The 11,239-nt window shown below is 41.8% G+C and overlaps 1 protein-coding gene across 1 annotated transcript; it reads left to right on the top strand.

The window, feature by feature from the left end:
- Positions 1–2,491: 2,491 nt before the first annotated feature.
- On the top strand, positions 2,492–3,905 carry LOC145404948 (E3 SUMO-protein ligase ZBED1-like). Its single transcript, XM_080276454.1, has 3 exons — positions 2,492–2,682; positions 2,748–3,089; positions 3,575–3,905. Exons 1-3 carry the CDS (start codon positions 2,492–2,494, stop codon positions 3,903–3,905), a joined length of 864 nt encoding a protein of 287 aa, XP_080132580.1.
- The last annotated feature ends 7,334 nt before the right edge of the window (positions 3,906–11,239 follow it).

Below are 11,239 nucleotides of genomic sequence, written 5' to 3' on the forward strand. Positions count from 1 at the left end.
GTTGGTGCTCTTGCGTTGTTACTTTGCTTCTCAGCTGTCATATGATGGATTTCCCACCTTTAAATATGGTCTCCCACGGTAGTGTCTTCAATTATTGTCCAGGAGCAAGTGCAGATGTCCTAACCAGGGGCATATTGGGACTTTAAAAGTGTGGTGGCCATGCATAATTATGTGGTAGCCCAAGAACCCTGAGGGGTCCCAGGGGGTTTCCCTGTGCATTAAGGTACAGCGGCGTAGCAAGCAGTCTGACCAGAGAGACAGAGAGACAGAGAGAGAGAGAGAGAGACTGCAGAGAATATATAAATTACGATGCCTACAATGTTCAGAAAAAAAGTAAATTTAATTACCTTTCCTTGTATAATTGTCTAGGAATGCCTTTAATCTTCTATTTGTGTGACTGAACGACAGCTTGTTTACAAACTCGCACATATTGATATTTTCAGTTCTTGCATGTTCAGTTATTACACGGAGATCAGTAGCTTGTGGACTGAGTGGGAGACGTATTGGGGGAGGGGGGCGTCACCGATTTGTGGAAGTGCGTACGCCTCCCCTCCTCCCCTCCCTTCCTTTGCTATGTTACTGTTGGGGTGGCCACACACATATCAGGGATGGCCAGGGCCACCCCGGCTGCCTTTCCAACTACAGTGTCCTAACCATGTATGCTCCTTTGCCATAATATCATGTCGTTTGGCACTGAATTAAAATGCTCAGTGAGGGGCTTGTAGAAGAAGCATAGGTACAGCGTGTACTTACTAGAACATGAGCCACACATTTATTTCACCTTGTCCATCCTAAAGTTACAATGAATTTCCCAGTGGCAACAAACACAAAACACATTCTTAACCAGCTTCTATCTTGCACCAATCACCTCAACTGCTACCATGCTACTGTCTGCTCTCACGACTCGAGTCACGACTCTGAGCCCAGGGTTGTAGTGATGTAAGACTCGCGAGTCAATCGTTCAAATCGAACGATTCCTTTCGCTGAATCGGGTGTATCGAGTCATTGTTTTCATTAACTCGTTCACTAAGTATTAGTTTAAATTCTAACATTATATTTCGGTTGAGACTCGAGAGTAGTATGTGCACTGCTCATATCACTGCCTGGTATGAGGACACACCAGTGACACCACCACTCATACCACACCATCACTGGCTGTTCACTGATCAAGTGACCAGACCTTCAGCTCGTGGCAGGCTGCGGGTTTCAGCCTCGAGTTATGGACACGAGTGTCACGACTCACGAGTCACGAGTGACTTACAACGTTAGAACTCGACTGACTCAGGCCGCTCCGGGCAAATGTGGCGGGGCCCGACCCGGCTCACCACTCAGCACTCACGAGTTTGAAATACCCGGTCGCGGTATAAGTATTGCTGTGTTCACACCACTGCTTGGTATGAACAGTAGTGTGAGCACACATTACCACTCATAGCACAGGACCACTTGCAGGCAGTGTGTTCCAGCCTTGATTATTGAGTGTGAAGAAGATATCGTAGAACTCGAATTACATGACTCAGGCCACCCCGGACAGATGCGGTGGGGCCCGGCCAAGGCCGGCTCACCGAGTCACTGGTGACTCACGAATTGGGAAGGATTTTAAATAACAGGTCGCTGTGTTTTTCATATCTGTTTTATTCTAGCAATAAAATAATAAATTATTAAGCAATCTAAATGTTTTTCTTTATCGTACTAATAATTTAAAGCTATTTACATCACCTCAGAATGGCTTAACGCTTTTTAACGTTTTAATGCAATCCTCTCAGTGCCTCAGTTATCTGCGTCCCCTCGCAGTGCTTGGGATGAGATGTAGAGCTGAATATTAAACAAGGTAGGAGGAGAAAAAGTCAGCTCAAAGAATAATGAATAGTTCAAGGAGAAAAAGTTCTGTTTGGATGCATTTTACTGTCGAAAACCAAACACATGCCCGATGCCAGCTATGCAAGTTGGTATTATCTTTCCGGGGGAAGCACGTCAAACATGAGAAGACATTTAAAAAAGCAAACACCCAACAGTACACCTACAAGAGGACAGGCAAGACTTTCAGAATCATACTAGTACTCCAGTTGCACAAACAACTTCAGCAATGACATCTCTTGCTTCGAACAGCACATCTGCAACAACCACCACCAGCAACAGTACAAACACATCAGGACAAGAACAACCACCGATAAAAAGGCAGCGGCAAACTTGTATGGGAGGATTTGTGTCAAGGCCCATGATGCCCTTACAGCAGAGCAAGATAGACCAGTCCTTGGTTACAATGATTGCTACAGACTTCCAGCCATTTTCGATTGTGGATGACAGAGGTTTTAGGGAGTACACAAAAGCCCTTAATCCCTCCTATGTACTTCCTAGCAGACCCACAATATCCCAGCAAATGATACCTCACTTATTCAATAAAGTGAAAACTGACCTTCTCGAGAAAATCAAGGCTGCTCCCGCTGTATGCTTAACAACTGACTGCTGGACGTCCAACACAACAACTGGCTACATGTCTGTAACTTGCCATTACGTAAATGACTTTAAGCTTGAATCAAATTTACTGGACTGCTTCGAGGTCAATGAACACCACACAGCTGAAAATCTGGCTAAAGAATTGAGATCAATAGCCACTGAATGGGGTATCAGTGGCAAAATTGTGGCCTGTGTCACTGACAGTGCAGCTAATATAAAGAGAAGGCGGTTAGTGATGTACTACACTGGAATCACCTGAGGTGTTTTGCTCATATTTTAAATCTGATCGTAAGATATGGAATCCAACAGAAGCAGATTGAGGAGATCATACAGAAAGTAAAAGGCATTACAGAATACACGCGAAGAAGCACTGTAGCCTCTGCTAAGCTTCGAGAGGTACAGCTGCAAATGGGACAGCCTCAACTGCGACTGAAACAAGACATAGCTACGCGTTGGAATTCCACTTATTACATGTTGAGGCGCATCATTGAAGTCAAGGAACCTCTCATCTCCACACTGGCCATAGTAAATCCCCAGCTCCCGGCACTATCTCTGGAAGAGTGGGAAATTATTAATGAAGCATGTGAAGTCCTTCAGCCCTTTGAGGAAGTGACTGTGGAGCTGAGCTCAGAAAGGTATGTACAAATTACTATATGCACTTAATTTATTCATCATGTGATTCATATTAATATAGTACGGAGTTGATGTTGTTGATCCCCAAGTGGTCTGGCCGAACCACCCCTCCACCACAAGAGTGGATCGCACCCACGATCAGACTTGTCCTGAGAGGACCAAACGGGGAGGAAATAACATGTGCACTACGTTCTTGCCACCCCTCTTATGCCGTGGGTTTTATGCACATGTCAACAGCTATTGCTACATCTACTACTTCTGCTAGAAAACGCAAAAAGATGTTAGACAGAGAGGAGGAAGAAAAAGTGATAAAGAAGATTAAAGAGCGAATAATCTGGTCAAGGGGAGAGAGAGAGAGTGGGAGGGGATAGTGAGTTAATAAAGGATGATTGCATAAGTATACAATTTTGCAATAAGAGAATAAAACTGTATAGTAAACAATATAATTTTACATAATTATAGTAGCCTACATGTCTTCCTATTTCAGGTTTGTGACAGGCTCTAAAGCCATCCTGATGGCACGAGGGCTCCAGAGGGCTACTGCACACTGGCAGAGAAATTCGTCCACCCACCAGCCAGTCCGTGAGATGACTAACATCCTTATGGCAGAATTGCATAAACGATTTGGGGGAATTGAGCAAGTGAACGTCCTAGCAGAGGCTGCACTCTTGGATCCCAGGTTCAAGAAACATGCATTCATTCATGAGAAACACGCAGAGAATGCCGTGACGAGGGTAGTGAGACAAAGTTGCAGCTGCATCAAGGGTAGCAAGACCACCGCCAATAGCAACACCCAGCACAGAGGAGGGGGAAGATGAACCACCCTCCATTCCTCCTACGGATACAGTTCCTCTTGTCTGGGCAGATTTTGAGGAGCGAGTCACCAGCCTGAGGCCAGGGACCCAAAATCCCATAACTGAGGCAACGTTGGAGGTTAAAGGATTCCTTTCTGAGCAGCTCATACCCCGAACAGCCGACCCCTTGGAATGGTGGAGATCTCGTGCCCTAGTTTTTAAGAACACTTGTGCAGTTATGAAGACTAGGCTCTGCGTTGTTGCTACTTCAGTGCCATCAGAGCGCATCTTTTCAAAGACAGGACAAATCATAACTGATGGGAGAAAACAGACTTAGCCCTGGAAAGGTCCGTGAACTTGTTTTTTTAAATGCTAATTTGTAAAGAGCGTATATTATGAAATGTATGGAGAGTGAAAGATTGAGAGTGAGGTGTGAGGGATTAGTGGTAGGGGGAGACCAAGAATGAGGTGGAGGGATGGAGTGAGGAGGAATATGAGGGCGAGTGGGTTTGAGTGGGAGGAAGGTCATGTCTGGTGGGAGAAAGGTTGGTTTGGAGACGATTCAGTCTTGGTAACCCCATCGAGGATAATGGCGTCGGCCATTAGATAGAAAGATAGAATTTAAATGCCACAGTTTAATGGATTATGTTTATTTTTGCTCTAAATATGTCATTTATTCAATTTGTTTAACGGAATAGTAAGGTTTTTTTTTTTTTATGTAATAATGGTGTTTCATTCTTTACCCCGATTATTAAAATTTTCTTACATCAGGTCCATATTTGAACGCCAGTAAATAATGAATAGGAGAGAGTTGGCAACATTCAATGATTAACCGAGTGTTGAGCGAGCGAGCTACGCTCTCTCACCCAACACCGACTTGCTCGGCTACTCGGCTGGCAGAAGTAACGGTTGCTGCAGCCAGGCTACTGACTTGGTGAATCGAGTGACTCAACTACCCGATTCTCTTCGGTGAGTGACTCATAAAAACTCGAGTCACCAAAGTGAATCGAGTTTTCCATCTCTACAGGGTTGCCAGATTTTATTGATCGAGTTATAGTGCTGATGTTTCAAAATCGTTTTTCCACCAAATTAACGTACAAATATATTGGATGCCTCTGAAAATTATCGTATATTTTTTTCTGCTACTACTACACAACGCTGTACAGTAATATGATCAAATAAATGATGGAGTTCCTACCAACACAACATGTCTTCAGTGGTGTTTTAAATATATATAAACAGCATCAGTCTCATGTAATAAGAAAAAATGGCAATTCATAAAAGTTTCGATATATGTAATGGCTAATGTCAGTACTGTATACAGCAGGTATCATTTAAGGGAGGTTTATATAACAATATTCAATTTAAAAAAGTTCATCAAAATTTATGAAAAAAAAAAAATCCTCTACACTATTTACAGATCACTGATTACACAAGATACTTTTAGGTAATTCTTTCTTAGCAAAATAAATATTTCTTTTATACTGTTTAGTTCAGTACTCACAGTGACGAATGACGAATATCAGACCGTAACAGTCAACCGTCAATGTGATTCGAAATGTGCCAGTACATTTCGTTTAGTACAAGTACAACAAACCTAGCTATCTCATAAACAATATTACCCTACGTGCACTAAGGATAATTACAATTTCTCATTTTACAGATAAATGACTATCTATGGAAAAGATTTACTCTTGATGAAAAGGCTTTTCTTATTATCATTTTTTTAAAATTAAAACTCTTATTCCATAAAACTCAGAATTACCGTACAGAATGTACGATAATAAAAGATATCGTACACTTACCAGAGGCAGTTTAATCGTACATGTACGATAATTATCGTACGAATGGCAACCCTGCTACTCTCCCCGTTTTGGGATGAAGCATCCGTTTTCATGCACGGTTTAATATAAACCGTAATATCATTGATAATTTTTAGCGGTATTGTCGATGTTTCTAATACAGTAATAAATTATGTTTTCTAAAAATTGCAACTGTACACCTTGAATGTCTATATATAGTTGTCAAGAATAATGAGTTAAGGTCAATATCACTGCGTCGAGGTAGAAAACAGCGAAAAGGAATCGAACACAACTCACTGAACGGAGGGGCGGAGCCGAAGCAAGTACCAGTGAACCATAATATTTTAGTTTCTCTTGCACTGCAGGCTCTTTACACTCCTAACAAGATGCTCCTGTAGGCAAACGTATAAATACACTTCATTTAATATTTCTTTTTAAGTCGGAAATTCGTTCATACCTTCATATTCATTTGAAATATACTCCTAACTCGTCTTCTTTCTGATACGGTATACCACTATTCTCGGTGGGGAGCATTCTGATTGGTTGTTAGCCTTTCCACAGAGTCCAGGTCTAACTCATGGATGAGCTGATAACTCTAACGAAGTTCCATGCGCGGAAGGGGTGTGCGCGGGACAACGCTAATATATCAGAGGTTCCAGGACGACACAATAAACGCCTTTTATCTGCATCGTATACGACCGTCCACTACCACTCGTGCTTATTTATTTTTTATTTTTTTTGGTAGAATCGCAACAGTTGCATGCTTTTAAGGATTAATTGATGCCTGGTTTAATTCTAAGCATTTGGGGGCTGTTTGAGTTACATTTCTAAAAACAGGAAAGTTATAAGGCTTACGATGTACTGCCCCTCACATGGCGCAACTCTCAGAGGAGAATTGACAACGCCACATAGGGTTTGCGCTCATTTTTAAGGGGTCCTGAACATACACTTAAGTGAAAAGTTGCTCTTACGCCCAAAGATGGTGGACTTGCCAAGATTTTTGAGCTTTCAGAATCTGCCTGCACGGCCACCAAGGTAGCTGCTCAAGGAAGTGCCTGCAAACTGCCTGGTCCTCTTAACACTAGAGCTGGACCCTTCCATCCGCTCTCTGAAATGAGGTTGGATTTTATCAGTATAAGTTGTCTATATCATATTATATTTTATTATGTTATAGTTGGACTCTTAGAATACGTCACATTTTTAGCAAAAATATTATCCGGAAAAAAGAATGGTTTCACTGATTGTCCAAGGTTTGTTTGTTGTTTGTTTGGTTTCCCAGATGTTGAAATACAAACTGCACAGCTATACTGTATGACATAATGCTGAGGTAACTACTGCACAACAGTAGACAAATTAGGAGCGAGAAAGACCAGATTTTGTCCTTTTTTTAAATGGATTTCCCAGTAGCTAATTCAATTTTTTTTTTTTTTTTTTTTAAGATGAATTTAAAGTGAGAAACTGAATCTACACATATACTCGTAAATGCACCACGGCAGTGATGTGCCACTTCAAATTTCGAAAGTCAAAGGATATGACATGTCGCCAGCACCTTCCGCCAGTACTACCCTGTATAACACATTATGGTAGTAAAATTATAAGCCAGTAATTAATTCATATACAGTAGATACATTTATTTATTTGTTTTTTTACTAATGTACTGTATGTGCGTGCGCTATGTGGGTATGGTATCTAAGTATGTTGGTTATTTATAAGTATGTTTTATGTGGACGTTTTTCTGTTATAAGTGTGCGTATGCTATGTGAGTGTACTTTTATCAGTGTATGTTATTTATATATACGTGTGTTATGTGTATGTGTTTTAATGAGTTTTATATACTATGTGCTTATCATGTGTGTATTTCAGATGTGCGAATGGTACCTGTACGTATGTTATCTACTGTATATGTAGCCTTTATGTTTTATGTGGATGTTTTGTTTATATATGTGCATATGGTGTGTGCGTATTTTGTATGTGCGTATGGTATCTATGTGGATGTTATGCATGCATTTTAATTATGTTTATATATGCATGTTATGTGCATATTTATTCTGTATGTTAGCTTTTATGTCGATGTTTTAATTATGTTAATATGGTATGTGTACGTTTGTTGTATACCTATTTGTATGTGTGCATCTAATATACTACAGGACTAGCCGTGTGTCTGTGTGTGTGTGTATTTTGGGCAGCTGAAACTACACATTCAAATCGCACCAAAATTGGCACAAAAATAGCAAAAAAATCGCTGATGTGAAAAAACTTGGTCCCATCATGACTGAAAAACTTTTACTATATTTAATGAGCGATCACATTTTGACAAAAAACGCTGCTCCCGGAGCCCGGCATAGGATCTCCGTAGAATTTTTTGCCTAGAAGTAGAACCAAAATAAACTGTGGCAGTAGCCGTGTGTCCGTGTGTGTACTTCGGACTTGCGTTCGGACAACTTGAGTTCCATTCCCGAAGCTGCAAATAACACGATCAATTGGTTAGCTGCAAAAAATCCATGTGACAACGTTACACTAGAAGAGCACATAAACGCGAGAGCCCTTCGCAGGAGCAAGTGCGAGGGGCCTGAAGGGCCCACGTGCACTTATGTTATCTATATGTTTATATGTGTTTTATGTGCACGTGTTTTAATAATGTTTGTAGGTGTTTCTTTTGCGTGTGTTATCTAACTGCGTGTTTTATGTCAGTACTATACTCACCTCAGTTTGACTTAGTCCAGAACTTCGTCCTTTTACAGCTTATTTCTTGTATGTCGGTGGCAGAATAAGATAAAACAGCGGCTCTGCATCCTCTCCATAGCATTTCTTCGTGGCTGGCATCGTATTTTAGTGCCCCCTTTATTGCTACAAAACTTCAAGCTTGAGAGATGGCAGTTTAGGCCAAGTTAGAGTAAAAACAAGATAGGAATGACAACCAGCTAACCTCGATATCCAGATCTACTGGACCAGTACCGCCGGGGTTCAAATCCTGGTGCGGGTAGCAGACAATATTAGACTCAGGTGTCCATCCAGCCTTTGAGGATTGGTGGGTAAAATGAGCAGGTAGAGTAACACCTAGGGCAGGTAACCTGGATGAAGCAGTGGCCTTGTATCCCAGGGTAATTTGGTGAGTAACCCGCCACCGTCTCAAAGGCCTAAGTGACGGAGATCAGCTCCCTGGCTAAGCGCCTCATGACGTCTGCCCCATCTCTGCCTTTATCATGTTGTATACCATTCATGTGAGCATTTTATCCATGTACATATTTAATCCACCCACTTAATGTAGCAGTAATCTGCTTTCAGGCAAGCTCTATATTGAGTGGCAAGCCAAATGATTTCCTATAAACCGGGAAATCATTGACAACGCTGGGTGGTAACCGTATAACTAACCAACACGTGTTCCCTACGTGATAACAAGTGGGTTGGCAGAGGGTTAGTGCCCCTCCCCGGAAAACAACTAACTAAATATACGAACACGAAGCCTCGGACCAGGACCGACCAACAGCTGACGACTAAGGACCGACTGCGACATGGAATGTAAGGGGTGCAAATGATAAGGTGAAAGAGAAAGATATTGTGCAGGTGCTTGAGTGTGCAAAAGTGGATGTATGTGGATTAACTGAAACTAAATGAGAAGGTGAGAGTGTGAGAGAATGGGAGAAGGGATGGGGTATATGCGCGGAAGCGAGTGAGAATATTAGGGCAAAAGAAGGAGTGTGTATTGCTGTGTGCAAGAGATGGAAGGAGAATATGAAACAGAATGGATCAGTTGGCTCAAGCATTGTGTGGGTAAGACTGAAAGTTGGACTACAAATGTGGGCGATCGTCTGTGTGTATGCGTCAACGTAAGATCGTGCAAGGAGAGTGAAAGAAGAGTTCTGGACAAATGTGGAAGCATGCATGGAAAAGTTTGAAAGGAATGAGGGAGTGTTTTTGATTGGAGAGAGGAATGGAAAAGTAGGGAATGTGGAGGCGGATGGAGTAGTTGGTGAGTGGGGTGTGCCTGCGGAAGTAGATGAGAATGACAGTGCTCTAGTGGACATCTGTGCCGGGAGGGGGTTGGAGATAGTCAATATCCTCTTCAGACACAAAATGATCCACAGGTATATGTGGCGAGAAGGTGTGTAATGGATGCAAGAACATATAGAGGTTAGGGGAATGAACTTTTTGACCACCTGGTGGTGGTGAAAGTCAAGGGTCAAATGAGATGGAGGAATAGAAGAAGGGAAAGACAGGAGGAAGTAGTTCATACAAGGAGGGTAGAAGGGTTACAAGAGGATGGAAAAAAGGAAGAATATAAGAGAGAATTGGAGGAGCGATTGGGTAAATATGATTTAGAGCAGATGAGGGACGTGAAATATGTGTGCAAGATACAGAATTCACAGAAGAAATCTTTGCAGCATGTGAGATGGTGTGAGGGTTGAAGAGAAGACGAAACGGGGTGCAAGGAACAGCAGGGTGGAATGAAGAGGTGAGACAAGCTGTGGCACAAAAAAAAAAAAAAAAAAAAAAAAAAAAAAAAAAAGCATATAGTGTGTGGATGAGAAACAGGGGTGTGGAGGAAGTTGAGAGGCAGAAGAGAGAGTTATATGTAGAAAGGAAGAGAGAGGTGAAAAGATTAGTAAGTGAGAGTAAGGAGAGTGGATGAGGAATTTGGAAGGAATTTGAGCATAAAGTGGAGAGAATGTAAGAAAATGTTCTGGAAAGAGGTAAAGAGAGTTAGACAGGGTGTTAAAGAAGCTAGTTGAGGAGTGAAAGATAAAAATGGTACAGTAGATTACTAGTGGAGAAGGGAGAAAAAGTGAGCAGATGGAGAGGAGACTTCAAGGAATTGTTGAAAAGAGAGAATAAAAGCAATGGGAGTATAAGTGGCTGGGGAATGGCTGGGAGAAGGAGAGATGTGAGAAGAGGGGAAGAAATCGGTAGGATGGAAGTTGTGGAAGCAATGAAGAAAGTCAAAATGGGGAAAGCCCCAGGAATTGATGGAGTGTGTGGTGAAATGCTGAAGCATTGGGGAGAGATAGTAGTAGAATGGATGTGGAGATTGGCCTGGGAGGAAGGTTAAGTCCCGGAAGATTGGAAGTCAGGTATAATTATTCCCTTGCACAAAGGAAAAGGGGAAAAAAAGTGTGTGGTAATCATAGAAGCATTTGCCTTCTTAGTGCAGTAGGGAATGTATAAGGTAGGATACTTATTGACAGAGTTAGGGAAATAACAGAGGAATTGATTGGAGGTGTTAGGATGGAAAGAGGTTGTGTAGATCAGATATTCAATCTTAGGTCTGTAGTGAAAAAGTTTCTAGAGAAGGGTAAGAAGTTGTATGCATCCTTCATGGATTTGGAGAAAGCATATGACAGGGTGGATAGACAAGGATTGTGGAAAGTATTAAGAATATATGGAGTAAATGGGAAAGTTGTTGAATGCCGTGAAGGGTATGTATGAGGGTGCTAAGGCTGGAGTGCGTGTGGACAGTGAACTGAGTGAATTCTTCCATTTGAAGGTTGGATTGAAACAGGGATATGTCATTTCGCCATGGTTGGATGAGGTTATAAAAGAGATACAAGGTAGGGCAGT

This window comes from Coenobita brevimanus, chromosome 65 (assembly GCF_032717465.1).
Source record: "Coenobita brevimanus isolate Jiangsu-jjx chromosome 65, ASM3271746v2, whole genome shotgun sequence".
Taxonomy (NCBI): Eukaryota; Metazoa; Arthropoda; class Malacostraca; order Decapoda; family Coenobitidae; genus Coenobita; species Coenobita brevimanus.